Raw genomic sequence first — 15,585 nt, forward strand, 5'->3', positions numbered from 1 at the left:
TTCTTTATTTGTTTTGCACCAATTCATAAAAACTGTTATCTCAAAACACTTATTATAAATAGCAGGTAAAAGAGCTGTGTTCCTTTAGTGTCTGCAAAGACATAACATACAGTGGGTACCTGTAATTACCTGCAGAATACCCTTATTATTTGGTGCAAGTGCGATGTAATGTTAACACACAAAAGAACTACGAGTAACTGAGGGCATGTTATACACCATTTTTATTTTGATTGGGCTCAATATTAACACTCGGCCCTACCATGTAGCTATAATTACACACACAGATCCAAATCAGGGGGGGCTCTGGGTGACTCACACATTCTCAGTGAATATAGGGATGGAGTCATTTTAACCCACAAAGCCAGAATTAGTCTGGGTGGGATACATTGTAATTATAGGTCACAACATTCTCCAATCCACATGCTTCAGTTACACCCAGGCTGGAGAAAAAAAGTGTGATGTTGACATGAAATTCTCATGAAGACTAGATCAAAGATCAAGACGACAGAGCCAAGAATTCATCAAACAAATCATGTAGCTGCTTTAGTGACAGTGAGCTGTTTCTTTTGCCAGCACTCATGAAACCAGAAAATCTGACATGTCTCTGTAAAGTCAAGTAACCATCAGTGTCCACAAATGTGCTCTTTCATTTCTTGTCACAGGAGGGAAAATTCAGGGAGACATGTCTTGTTTTTTTTTTTGTTTCAAGCTGTGGTGGAGACTTGTTCATAGCTCCAACTCTGGACTGATCTGTCAAAACTCATCAGCAAGAATGATGCCTTCAAAGGATGTCTGACATATTGTTTCTACATCTGCACATCAAGGACAACACATCATACAGCTATCAAAGTAGACATGATTTAAACTGTATCATCATGTTGTCAGCTTCACTATAGCCCTCAGTAAAGCATTCCCTTAGACTATGCTGGTTCTCATAAATGAGCTTTTTTCCCCCTTTTTTTTCTTCAAATGAACCATATTATTAATACCAAATAAAAATCTATTTTTATCTTTTGAAGCATGAAACTCACAGGTATACATAACAACATGTATGGTTTTCCTACATGATACATGCTATTGGCAATATCTTAATGCAAAGTGGTCATTATTAACATCTAGTTTTAGGTGTGTTTGACATGTGAAATTGTATGTTGTGTTTTAGTTTATTGTAAATAAAGCCAAGCTGTGTTTTGACTCACCAAAACTGAAAGGGCCTACAGAACTTTGAAACATTTTCACAGTTCACAGATCAAACCTGTTGAAATAAGCAAAGTAGCATAGCAAATTCACTAGTAGCATTTGAGTAGCATTTTCTGTGTTTTAACCACCATCGATCATCTTAATGACATGTGTAAAGGTATATTTATATTTAAATATCCTACTTCTATAGGCTGTTGGCTGAGTCTAAAGCTGCTTTTCTCGAAAAAGGCAGAACATCACTTTAGTCAATTCATTTTTGAAAAGGTCGATTCCACATCTGCTGCTCATATGGCGGAATTTCCCGGAGGCACTTGAACGCAACATCTGTAAACTCCCATCTGCACGCGCTTGCCAGCCTGTCAGCTGAGCTCAGTGTACTCATCCGGCCAGCAGAGCGCGTCCCTGCGCCTCGCGCTGAAAACGGGGGATGCCTCCTTCCTCTAAAGCTCAAACCCACTCCCCGTTTTCCGTAAAACTGTGACAAGGAAAAAGCCCTGTTGTGTTTCTTTGTAACACTGTCACAAAGCTCATGCTCTGCGAGCTTTCTCCACCTCCTCCGCCGCTCACAGGACTCCTCCAGGATGCTGAAAAACAAGCCTTATATCGGGCACAAAGTGGCAGGCTGCTGCTGGATTTTCCTCTCGCTCTGTAAGTGCTCACTTTACTTTCTAATCTCCAAGTCGTGGCAGCTGCGTGTCAGAGACAACCCAAACAGTAAACAGTTTGTGTCGTTTGTCAAATGAGAAGCTTGTGTGGCGAAAGAAGCGATGGAGCAGCGCCGAAAAAACAGTGTTAGTAGAAGCGGCGAGGAGAGATGAACTGCGAGTGTAAATTTTCAAGTGTTTGAGAAGTGCGGAGCCATGATTCCTCTCAACTTCCTGAGGAGTTGGAAGGCGATTTGTAATTACAGCCTGCCATGTGAGTTTATGCAGACCGGTGATTGTAAGTTTGCAAGAAAGTCAGTCACGTTAAAAAATGTATTAAAGCTTCTATTTAGTGTTGAGATGTGTTGTGGCGGCGTTCAGTCGTTTCATTCTGACGCACGAGCTTAAAACGACAGAAGCAAGCGTGATGACAAACGCATGTAAAGCAGACGCTGCTGTACGCAGGAAGACACTCCTATTTACTTCCATGTCTTTATGTGCACCGTGAATGTACACACAGAGGGTTAAAAGCCAAAGCTATTTGATAGGTTATTACTTGTAACAACAATAATAATAATTTTCACACTTTTACATGGCAGTTGAAAGAGTGTTATTGCACTTTAAATATCAATTTGACAAAATTAACATTGAGTTAAACTTCAATCAATAAAGGCGAATTGAATTTCCCCCCAATAAGAGCATGTTTTAACCACCACAGGATTATTCTTTAACTGTTATTAACATTAATATGTAGGCTATACAGTGGGCTGTGGTCATGATTATGCTCTGCACAGTGCAAACACAGATTCTATTTAGTGGTGTGTCATTTGTCCATGAACTGGTGTGCAGCACACTATGTGGACAGAAACACGCCAGTAATGCACAATCGCAGTGAAGCATGTGGATGTCCTCCAGAGCAGAATGAGAACAATTCACACAGCACAGGACACTCCGCCTGCCCTGTCAGGACTGGAAATTGTTCATAACTGAAAAAAAAAGAGTACACAAGGATTTCAAATATGTTAGTATTGCTGGAAAGAGCCTGGGCAAATTAAAATAAATAATGAAACACGGTTGGGTTTAAGAACACGTGTAAAACTGTTAGAGGCAAAATCTACAAATCTCAGTGCTGCAAGAAATAGCTTCTCTTCACATTTATTTATTTTTCATTAGACTAGACTTCGATAATGAGCTTGTCACTTATTCTCTGCTTATTTACATGTATTCGCTGCTTACCTCCGCTCATGCTTACTGCCTGTAGAAAACAGCTGTAATCATTTTAGACATCTTCTGCAATTAAACAAATAGTCACAATTTGTATACGGTCAGTCTCTTCTCTCATGGTTGCAGGTTAACAAAGTGTTTGTCTTGGATTGAATGAGCTTGAGGTGTTTTGTTTAAATTAACCTGAAGAGGCAGCAAACTTGACATACGTCACTCAAGCTGTCTGGGTAGGTTTTTGGAGCCAGGGTCACTGCAGTAATCCAGTGGTAGATTCTGAGCATGGGCGAGAGCTTTGTCTGTGTTTGGCTCAGAGTCAAGAACATTTAGTCAGGCTTCAGACTCTGACAAGGCTGCCTGTCTGCTCCCCCTGTATGTAATATTCATGGACCTAACATCAAGGCTCAGCTGAGGTCTGGAGAGTGTCCAGTCTGGTGACATTAGGGAGCCACCTCTGCTGTTTTTCAATGATGTCGTCCATGAGGCTTCAACAGACTGTCACTGGTGCTGTTTGCAGTTCAGTCAGGGTGAGGAGCTTCACCTCCCAGTTTGAGGCTGTACAGCTCTCTGTCTCTGTCCACACGGGCTGCATTTCAATTGTGGCAGGTGTTTAAGCTCCACACAGTATGCATTTGATTGTGGAGAAAGACATACTACAATGAAGTGAAACGTTCTGGAGGGAGAAAGAGAAGGAATTCTCTCAGGAAATGTGGAATAAATTTGAACACAGTTAAAAAAAAAAATGGTGTACTGTTATGTGGGCTTGAGGTGAATGTCTGACACACTCTGCCAGAAATGACATTTCAATGACATTTATATTTTAACAAAAAAAAAAAAAAAGAAAGAAACATCTCAAAGGGTTATTTCTGCTTTGGATTATTGGATTATCTTTTTCGACTTGTGCCTTTATTTGAATGTGATAGAGTGACAGGGGGAGAGCGAGAGGGAATGACATGCACTAAACACCTGCGACCAGTGTGAAGAGGACTGTGGTCTCTGTACGTGCACCGCCTGCTCCACCAACAGAGCCAAAACATGGCCCCTTGAAATGTTAATTTGAGCTAAAAAAAAATAAGAAAGCAAAAAAAAAAGGCTCTCCCATCCCCCTCACTATGGTACTTGAATTCAGGTGACTGTGGTTATATTCTGTCTGTGGCTGTAAAAAAAGTCTTTGAGATTGATGTCGGGGATGATAAGAAGAGAGCTCAGTCTTTTTTTTTCTTCTGACTCTCAGCTGTGGTCTCGATTGGATGACCACTGGAGGAATGAGATCTCCACATGGAGTTTTTTTTCTCTGCAGGCTGCTCTGCTCTCGCCGCGGGTGAGAGTGCGAAAAGGTCTGTGATCCGAGAGGATTTCAGGGTCCAGCTGCTGCTTCGGAGGATCCCACACACTGAGATGAGTGGGCTGCAGTGGACCAGTCACTTGATAAAAATGCCATCATAAGAGGCCAAACCCCTTCAGATCCAGGATCTGCTGCAGAGATTACTGAACATGTGTGGCTGCTCGGGGAGTTCTTGAAGGAAAGATGAGAAGAGCTGCAGGGGATAAATTGCCCTTTATCTTCGTGTACTGGATGAGCAGCTGATGGATTAATGGATGAATGCAGGTCTTAGTCATGATGACTCAGAATCAAAACTTTATACAAATACAACAAACCCAATTGGCTTAAAGTAACCAAAGTTAAATCAGTCAGTGTAAAAAACTTTCCAAATAATGTTTTCCTCATTCATCTAATAGTCTTTGTGTCTATGAAGTGTCAACAGTTAATGAAAATACCTTTTCTAAGTTTTCAAAAGCCAAGGTCCTTCCTTTATTTAATAATAATCACACGTTTCTGTAATTCCATTTATCGTCATATAAGACAGAGAAAAACAGCAAATCACTTCAGCGCAGCTGAAGAAAATCTTTATATATTCTTTATATAGAGGAAGATAGAAGGAAACTTTCCAATCCGAGCTAAGTCTCACTGGTTTGTCCAAAGTAGCCAAACCCTGATTAAACAACATCAAGGGTGTTTATTAATATTTTATAAAACGACACCTTTCCAAGCATCGGAGGGGGTTTCACATTAAGCCTCCTAAATTAAAGATAAGATGTTAGACATGTTCAATTAAAAAAATAGCAACAAGAGATTTTATCCGGAGGCTTCAACGAGGCTCAGCATTTCCAGTTTGGGTTATGGCTGCTGGCTGTGCATGAGTCGGAACAGAACGTTTGAATTTATTGTGACCTAACGTCTGATGAAACCTGAGATTCTTGCACGTCAATAACTTCGAATCATTTTTCTGCAGACAGTTGTGTCTGAGCTTAAGCTGCTTCCTTCCTCTCCTTCCTCCACCGTTCTAAATGTGTGTTCACAGTGATCTGATCAAAAGAGCGTTCCTCAAAGGAGGAGTTCCTCATGGGAAGAAGCAAATGGCATGGCAACACAAATTGATGTCAGAGCAGGTCTGCAATGGGTTCAAAATGTCTCTCTTTGAGCCGTATGACTTCCACTCTTTAATGCACTGTACCAGACAAAACCTGCGAGGGGTCATAACTGAAGAAATTGAAGCTCTTGGTCAGCTTTTCTAGTTTCTGAGTCTGAGCCATCGTCCTCTCAATAAACCACACTGCCTGGTAAAAATGTCTTCATGAAGCAATTTTAAATAACCCGGATACGTTTTTTGACATTTTGTTTTTTATTTAATACCCAAGTTTAAAAAAAAAAAAGTTCAATGACTGATCTACTGAAAAGACAAACATGCAATATTTAAACTCTTTGGCAGGCGAGGGAGCATCCGTCTGCAGCACGAAAATCATAACACAAACACCAAGATTACACCCAGATTCTGTGACGTGTAATGACATTGTTTGGTAACGTCACGATGAGCTAAATGAAAACCTGTAAATGATGCATACAAACTACAAACACATATGTTTCCCAGGTCATCTTGCTGACTGCTGTGTTTTTACACAGTACTTGTGTTTGTAACATATTGTTTCCAAATGAATTACAAAAGGCAGAAGTCCTGTCCGCTACCACAAGGTCTTCAACAGAAACATTGCAAGCTAACCTCTAAACAATGTAAACCAATGAACCAATTAATCTTACGCAGAGCTGATGCTTTGTGTGATTGGCCGGATGGTTTGTATGGATGGTCCGTTTATTCAGGGTTGATCTGAATGTCACATCGATTTTTCACGAGCCTCTGTCTTTTATTCTATGTTTCAAGGACATATTCATTATCGTTGACAAAGAATATAATTCATCTCACACTTTTGATACTTTTTTTCTATAACATACACAAAATAAATCATTCTCAGTTTGCTCGTTGGCTGCAGGCACAATCTAAGGCACACATGGTCCCTAAGCTAAAAGTGTTAACCTCAGTATTTTTCCTGCACCCAATTTATGTAAATTCAAACATTTGAGAAGGCTTTTTTTTCTTGACATGATGTGAGAGCAGCAGGAAGAGAGAAAACATGACAAACCCATGGCGTACCGCTTGAGTGGAAGTCCATTTTAACTTACCTTTGATCTCTAGTTTGATTTGCCAACTCTAGAGAAAACTTTCAAGTGTTTTTGGCCTGCCGAACGTTTGACGAGCTCTTACCTGCCCTGCTCACCAAAGTGCCATGCAGGCTGCTCTGCTTTTTTGAACTGGAGTGCTGGGATTTTCCGTCGGTGGCTTGTGAAGAGGTTGATGAGAGGTGAATGCGGGTTTAATGGCCCTCAGTGAGGGGATGTTTTTGTATTGGTCTCAGAAGAGTTTCCTGGATGGCAGCCCAGATATAAATATCAGCAGTGTAAAGCTAATGTGATTTCAGATTTGATTGTTTTTGCCAGAGTGGATAACTTTGTTTTTGGGGACCAGCTGCAGTTTAAACTCGTCTCTATTCAGCCTCTGTGGAGCCTTTTGCAGACTCATTTTACTTTGAGCGCTCCTGATTACACGTGATGATTATCAAAACTCTTTAGAGCTGACACAGACAGCTAATTAGCATTCAATTAGCCTTCAAGTTAATAATACAAAGCTGCCTTTGTTAATGTGATTTAGGAACTTCATAGTACCTTTTTGTTTTTCTCTAGTTTCCTCTCGCTCCCTATGCAGCCATTGAAGGGAGATTGACATAGAGCGTAAGGACGGATATCTTCTAGCTGTCAAACAACAGAACTGTGCTTCATTACTTTGAATCCATTAATATGGTTTTAATTATACACAAGCAGTAAGAAAAGAGTCTTTTTGCAGTTCTGGTGAAGTTTCTTCTTTGTAGTCTGCTTCTTTGATTTCAGATAAGACACCGTCCTGATTCCCTTCTGTTGTTGCACAGTGTTTCCTGGCTAATTGGATTGGATGTCTCCTTTGATTACTATGACAATGTACATTTAGATGCTTGCTGAAAAGCTTTCAGCATGAAGAGTGATTTCCTTAGCCGCTGAAAATCAAAGAAAGCAAGTTCCCCTCGGTGCGGCTCAATTGAAAACATGGTTGGAAACAACAGACTTGATTATGCAGACTGAAGAAGTGATGAGATGAAGGTGCTCCCATCAGCACTCCTGACATATTGGAGGGAGTGTCCCCCCCCCAACCACACACACACACACACACACACACACACACACACACACACACACACACACACACACACACACATCACTCCATATGCTGCTGCCTTACCCTCTCCAGGGTGAGCCATGAAAGGATGGTGGAGGTTTGAGCAGATGTAGCAGGAAGTATCTTGAATTTGAATTTATTCCTGAAGGAAGCTTGTTTCCAGCCAAATGTTGCATTTTTAATAAAGACAGAAGCTAAGATGCCAGATGACAATGCAGTCACTCTGCTCGCTCCATGGAGCTCATGATTTGCTGGATGAGGAAACGTTGAGTGTTTGAACTTCACATGGCATTCAGGATCCAAAGAAGTGGGTTGTTTGATCCAAAAGGCTTTGGGTTCCTCTCATTCCCCACATTGTGCAGTTGAAGATTCCTCTTTTCTCGATCACCCAGCACATGCTTTTCTTTGGTGTCATGTTGTTCTGCCGAATAGTCGGCAGCTCTTTTCTATTTAATTACTTTGTGTTACTGGAAGGCTATTCTGGGCTGTCCCCATCATATGAAAGGTTCAAAAACTGAAAATGACATTCAATAATGTCTTCTTGCAGCCAGAAGCAACCAACACTTGGAATGCAATAAAACAAAGCAATGACATCTGCCACTCAGGCAGCTACGTTCAAGGTCAGCTGAATAAAAGATAAAATGTTGTCACCCTCGCTTGTCTGGAAAAAAATTAAAAAATAATAATTTTGAAGTTCAAACACATTATTCTTATTTTGGATTTAAAATGCAGCCACCGCTAGCTGGGCTGTAGCCACAGACTGTCCGGGCCCCAGCTGTTTTTTTTTCTGGCTCTATACCCAGATGTTAATGTGCACAGTGAACAGATAAAATCTTGTTGCAGCAGTGTGGTTGGGGTTAGCATTTTGTTTATGAAAGTGGAGCTAAAGTTGCGTGAAAGCTGTCAGGTTCAAATGGTAAAACGTAGCAGAGCGATGTGAAACCAGCACAGACGTGAGCTCGGACAGCTTTAACAGACAGTGACAAAGAATTTGAATCCTCATTTTGAGCTGCATGATTGTACACACGGCCTACAATTTTGAGGCAGTGGCTTGAAAACTGGCTTGCATTTTGTATTTCGTTGCTTTTATGATCAAATAATGAGCGTCATTATGTTGTTCTTTTTTGCTCAGTTGAGGGCTTCACTCCAGGCTTTAGACACTGAAATGTGTTAATGTTGGCTCAGATCTTTGAATAATTTAAGAAGAGACTTCCCCTCGAATGGATGGAATTCATATCTGACTATAACTGCAGTTCAGCCATGAAAAGAAAAACCCAGAGATGGGTTGAACTATGTACCTGTTATATCGGACTTTGCTGGTTCTTCTGCTGCTTTGAGATTTAATCAACACTGTCAGCGGCCATTTAATGCTTTCTTGCTTCGTTCTCCGTAACACGTTTAGCTTTTTGAGCTGACTGATGCAGGAGGGCAGGTGGCCTCATTCAAAATGAATTATACATTTATTCTCAGTGACACTGCTGTTTTGATGTATCGATTTGAATTCCAGGGAATCTCTGTGTGAACATTTTCTTGTCTCTGAATCGATGGCAAAGTAATTGGATAGAAGCTCTTCTGGCTCTAATTACAAACTCCAGCAGATGAGTCATGCTCTCAAAGATGAAATATAGACTCGGCCCCATGGATAAAGGCTCCATACTAGAATATATATTTTTATTTCAAATAAGGTTGTGTGTTTGTTGTGTCAAATGTGTGACAGCTCGAAGAGTTGACCCAGCCAGAAGAAAAAGGTTGATGTTTCATTTGAACAGCATTAATTTCTGTTTGTAATGGTCATTATCTAAATCACTTTTCTTTGTCTTTTCTTACAGTCCATATAAACTTCTCTGCTGGCAGCTCAGGAAAAGGCTCCCAGGTAAGAGCACAGTTCACACATAAGGCTCTGTATGTTGGGCCCCTGCACCCTTGCACTGCTGCTAACTGTTAATTTCCCGGTCTCCTCACCTCCTTTAATTAGCTGTCCAGCTGAAAACAACAATCATGTTTTCTGTGTTTATTGATTGTTGGCCTCCAGGTTGAAAAAGTTTAATTTGCTCCACAGGACAAATCCATTAAGCGTTTGCTCAAGTACAGTAAAGATTTTCTTGTCGTTGCGTTTTGCGAGCGTGCAGTTGCTGTGTGATAAATAATTAACATGTTGGGTTGCTCCACTTTTTGCTGGTGTGAGGAGATGTTGACAGTAAGCCTCCTGGCAGAGGTGCTTAGCATCACAGAAACTGGAAATTACTGTCACACTTGATCCTTATGTCAACAGCTTTTTAGCCTGCAGGGGAAGTTTTACACCCTTCGCTTTGACACTTTTTTTATTTTCCTCTTCATTTTAGGCAGAAATTGTCATCAGATAAACCTCAAAAGGGAAAATAAATTAGTCACATTTATCTTGAACCAATTGGTCCCCTGAGGCGTACAAAGACACCGGCCTCTATTGAATGAAAGAAGTTTGCCTGAGTCTGTTTTCTTTCGCTTAAATGAATTGTTCCACACTCAGTGACCCTTTTAAGAAAAGACACTCAGCCAAAGCCTTTTTAACTGTTAAACAACCATCAGGGACAGCTGCCTGTCGGAGTGATAAAGGACACATTTAAATGAACTCCGCTGAGGGGAGAACATTTCCCCACAACAATGGAAAAATAATCAAGAGGAAAAAGTCATGTTTAATGTGCCGGGGAAAAAAAGACATTGTAAAAGCTTGGAAAGTGCTTTATGGAGTCTTTGTTTGTGGGAAATGTTACAATACATCTATGCTTAGACTTTAGAGTTTTAAGTCTAGACTGTCTCTCTTTCTGTCCTCTCCTTATTCTTGACCTCAACATGTGGCCACTTTTGAGCGCTCGTCATGCGGCTGCGTCTCTGTTATGAGGGATGTTTGCAATGTTTCTCTAAATGCAAAAAGACAGCAACTAAATTGAGTAATATTTACAAATGTTGACTGGTGTCAAAGCCAGGGAGCACATAGGAATGGGTTTTACACCTCATACCTTTTGTTGTTTTTCAGTAATCTTTGTGGTGTGTTGTTGCCATAAAGCACACCTGCTCAGTGAAACCAGGTTGTTGCCTCCTTTTTCGACCTCCTGAGCAGAAGAAGAACATTAACAAATGGGAAAAGAATACAAATATGTAGGTCATGGAGTCACTATAGTTTAGTTATGAAAAGCCATGGAAGTTATATATAGGCTGTGACAGAAGGGCAAGCAGACATTTAGATACTGAATACAATCGATTCAACACATGCTTATGAATTAGTAAATGATAAAGTGAACACTGATGATTCCTTCCCAAAAAAATCCTCATCAAAAACTGAACCAGAACAAGGAAATACTGGCTGTCTGCAGATGATTTCTGAAAAGTTGTGGTTTATATGTGGTATTTTACTTCATGTAACCTAATAATTCTAAGATCATAGCAACACAGGACAATTTTAAAGCTGCCAGTTCTGACAATATCAAACATTTTTTCCATGATGTAATGGTGCAAAATGTTTGTAAGATCTCCTTCTTAAACGAAAACAGCTTTGGTTAAAGGAAAATGTTCAATAAAGGTTATTTTGAATGAAAGGGCTGAACGTTTGGCATTAAAGCCAGTGAAAGCACTATTTTAGATCCCTGTTTGATCAGAGCTTGTTCACTAGAGACTTTTGGGCTGTGGTCCGACTGAAAATAATCTAAGGATTTCCTTTCAATCCAAATCTGGTTTAATCTGTAGAAGCTTCCATTGTGTGTGAAATATATGGTAACACATGTATCTGAAATTAACACCTGCAGAAGACAAATAGCATTACATTTACGGCAGCATGTATACAATAGAATAGATGAATACATTAATTGTGACTCTGCAGCCGCACATGACTTACATTGGAAGAAAGGTGTTTTTCTCTTTTAATGTTTCGGCTTGATTTAAGAACCTATGACTCTGCTTTGATCAATACTGCAGCATGAAGCATTGCTGCAAAGGCTTATAATATGTAAAGTAGGAAACATTGTAGGAGTAAACATTAAAGGCTAATTTTCAGTGCTTGGGTTTGCTGGTGAAACTAGTCTTAGTATCTCCCTCCTCGTTTGAAGACGGCCTGAAGCCTCCGTTGACTGGCGTTGATTTGAACTTAGAATGACTTTGAGAAGTTGGCGAAGGCAAGCACGGGAGCCGTGATTATGTGCCGCTTCAGGGCTTCATAAACAGCCCAAACAACAAGTGTAGTACAAGTTTGCTAATGTAAACAGAAGCGCTGTGATCGCATGCACTCAGTGGACTCAGAAGAGCGAGAGGATGTACGAGGAAAACATTGTGAGGCACTTTTTACTGCCTGCTCAGGGTCTTCTAAAGTCAGTGAACAACTTCTTAGGTTCTGACAATTCCTGCCACTTTCCACCAACCAACCAGTCTGAAAATACAGCTTCACCTTGAATAGATGCTGCTGAAACCTACAAGTCAAAGGACATTCATGATTACACCTCATCGTTTCAGCAGAAGTAATCTAAAGTTCTGATCTGTGTGAATCTTTGACTTCTTTTATGTGGCTGAATCATGTTTCACAATGTTACTTATGTTGTGTTTGTAAGTAGATATAATCCAAATATGCCAAAGTTTGTCTACAGTGTGTCCTTGTCACTAAGAGACAAACACCTTTTGAATACATCCAAACCCACTTGGTTTCTTTGTAATGATTTGCAAGAGTATCTTCATCTCAGTTACGGTATATTTCTCTTCATCTGAAGTTCAGTTCTTTACACCACCACCAGTCCTAAAGAGACATGTGCTGCAGTGGTCGTCACATTGTGGTTCTTTCTTTCACACATCATTTTGTTATTCCTCCACCATGACAGTTGTCTGTACTATGATTATGCATTGTCTATCTGTCCAGTTTTCTAAGTCTCCATCGCTGCTGTTGAACGGCTGTATGATCAGTGACACAGGGCGTCAGAGTGCAATCAATAGGTTATTTTTTCTGCAGTTTATGAATCAATAACTTAAATGATGTGTGTGGGGCTGTGAAAATAGTATCCTGTGAGAAATTTCAAAACAGTTGGGGCTCTCATGAAGGTCCCATTCTTGTCGTACAAAATCTCATCTCTGCTTAGGAACTTTATCAAATCTGTTTTCTTTCACGCCATGTGTTAGGAGCTCATCTCCTCACGTTCCCCTGTCACTTCTGCTCTTGGGATGAGGTTCTTTTTGGACTCACATGCTCTGCAGAGAAAACCTTAGAGAGAAAGAACAAGAGATTAACATAATGTCTCTCCTGTAAAAGAATGTGATGCGATCGCTCCTGTTAATTGTAGGCCTTCTAATGCCAGTGTACAGACTTGAATATAACGTGATCTTAATTTAAACACTCATCTGTACTGCATATGTGTTTTACAGTACGGCCAAAAAGATCTTTTATTTACCTCTCGTAGCTTCTCACTTCAGTCAGTTTGAAAATCTCAAAAGTAGATATGTGAGTGTGAGTGATGATGAAGGTCACTGCTTGACCTTCTCTGCAACATGCACCTGAAGGCCACATCACAGTGGGACTGAAATAGAACTGTCTTAGCACATGGATCTGCATTCCTCCAAGCATTGAGTGCATGACAAAAAAAGATGTCTGTCAACATCACTACCAGTATATCATGCAATTTCATTGGGTATTTAAAATTTAACTTTTTTCTTTATAAACTGTTTTTAAGCAATTACTTCTATTACCACCTATCACTAATCACACAATAGACACTGGTTTGGGCTGCCCCTAACACTTTGCATAAAAAGAGCAATTCCTTGACTCTACATTCAGATTAGAAAGAAGCCATTTTTATAGAGAGAAACTGTCCAGAAAGCAAGTGTCAGAGCAAGTGCTATAGAGGGAGGTGTTTTCTTGGTGTGACGAGTCCTTTCTTTTCAATGTGTCATGCCTGAAAGCCATCTCATGTACGTAAAAGCCAGAGCTCTCTGTGACCCTAAATAACTTGCACAGTGGTGCTTGACAACAATGATGGCCCTGTTGCCAGGGGCGACCAGATTTGGACCCCAGTCAACAATTTTGTTTGGTCTGGTCGCTGTGGTTGGCAAACGTTTTCGCTGTTGCTTAAAACAACTGAGTCTGATTGGCTGCCGTCTGAGCGAGCGTGCCCCTGATGAACTGTTCACTGTGTGTGAAACGATAAAACTCATGATGGAAGATGTGAGAGAGTCACTCAAACTTTGATATTAACTTAGCAAACGGGGCAAAGGTAACAAAAACAAGACATGAAAGTTGACCTGGGAGATGAGATGATAAGTTTCAGTGTTTTCTTTAAGCATGATTTAAAAGGTGTTTAGACTCTCAGGCAAACAGGAGCACTTTAGAAATCAAAGAAAGAAATGCAGCAGGTGAAACCAAACAAAAATGAACCGCCACTGATAGAGGGCTCTGGAGTTCAAAGCGGCTGTGATCCGACTGAAATGTTAAGCTGTAGATGAAAACAGGCTTGTAGGAGTTAATTATACAGCCTATTGTGATTTACCCTGCTAATTATATTACCTCGCAAATGCGAAATGTAAATGCAGCAACATTAGTTGCTTTCTCTTATTTACAGTCTGCATCGTTAATGAAGCTGAGCCACTTGTTCTTAATCAAACCCTTTGAATAAATCTTCCTCTTTGTGAGACTGTGACACAAACAAGAAGAAGAAGAAGAAGGCCACAGGAGGATGTCAGCTGAACACGGGGCACGCAACATAACCGCTATAGGCTCTCCGGCGCCCCATTCTGACAGCAGTTTTATGGTTGATGCTTCCAGTTAGAGCGCCCGTTAAACTAACATTTACTGTCATATGTTGTTGTGTTGCCTCATTACATTTCATTTTCATTTTGAAGACCTTTTTTTTCGAGATTTCAGGCCGACTCAGACAGAATTTTCCGATTTGAAGAAATTGTCGATATTCCTCTGCCAATGTCCGTTTACAGACGTATTACTTCCAAAGGTCTTTTAACTAGTAAACATCGTGATGTTTGCATGGAACATGAGAAACATCGTTATTCATATCACTCAAGTGACCAGGTTTTTGGTCATCTGTGGTAGTTTTTTTTTTACATTCGTATTTTACATAAACTAGGTCCTGATTCATATGAAAACTGATTAAATGTTGGACTCGGTTTCATCGTACGTAGCAGTGTATGAGAGAAGCAGCAGATAAACTATATATGCATGTTGTTGATATTCACCTGGTTTTTGTTCACCTGCATCTTAAATCAAAGAAGAATTGTTCCATAGTCACCAAAGAAAATGTGCCACATGAATCTTTGAAAATGGAATATGTGAATACACAGCAGCTTGACAACCAGTTATTTATATGGACATGGCTTATGATCAGATACAGAGGTCCACAGGTAAACAATATCTGAGGGGTAATATGTTTTGGAAAGGTAACTAATTAGTTTAACTAGTCTGTTTTCAGTCTTGATAAACCTGCAGGCTGCCTGCTACCAACAGGTTTTCTTCTTCTAACTTTTAATTAAAGTCAACAAAACCTGACACGAGCAGCCTGCTGATGTTCTTCGGCGGCAGACGTTTGAAGTCATGAAGTCATATTCTCGAAGAGTTCTTGTTTGTGGGAGGAAAATGACTAAGAATGACATGTTAATCTGTCACTACACCTTTGGATTGCAAAAGCACACAATAAATCTGAAAGCAGTATCAATGTGAGACTCACAATTTGCACTTATCCAAGAAACGATTGTTTTCTTTAGTCAAAGTGAATTAAAAGTGAACACAGGCGTAATAGTGATCTCATTCTCAGGTGTTTAAGGTGCAGCATCCTTGTAGTCAGACATTTCCTGCAAACATCACACTTTTAAAAAGCCACAAAATCTGCAACCTTGAATCACTCTTTCCATCAGTGGACAGACGGCTAATGTGAGCAGACGGGTCACACACGTCAGTGGAGCAT

The 15,585-nt window shown here is 40.3% G+C and overlaps 1 protein-coding gene across 1 annotated transcript in view; it reads left to right on the plus strand.

Annotated features, from left to right (window-relative positions):
* Positions 1-1,548: 1,548 nt before the first annotated feature.
* The window catches only part of b3glcta (beta 3-glucosyltransferase a), a 52,041-nt gene continuing 38,004 nt past the window's right edge, over positions 1,549-15,585 (plus strand). Inside the window, exons 1-2 of the mRNA XM_079353958.1 lie at positions 1,549-1,848; positions 9,496-9,539. Coding sequence (XP_079210084.1) covers positions 1,782-1,848; positions 9,496-9,539 — 111 coding nt within the window. The 5' untranslated portion in view covers positions 1,549-1,781. The remainder of the gene's footprint in view (positions 1,849-9,495; positions 9,540-15,585) is intronic.

This window comes from Symphodus melops, assembly GCF_947650265.1.
Source record: "Symphodus melops genome assembly, chromosome: 10".
In the NCBI taxonomy this organism is placed as follows: domain Eukaryota; kingdom Metazoa; phylum Chordata; class Actinopteri; order Labriformes; family Labridae; genus Symphodus; species Symphodus melops.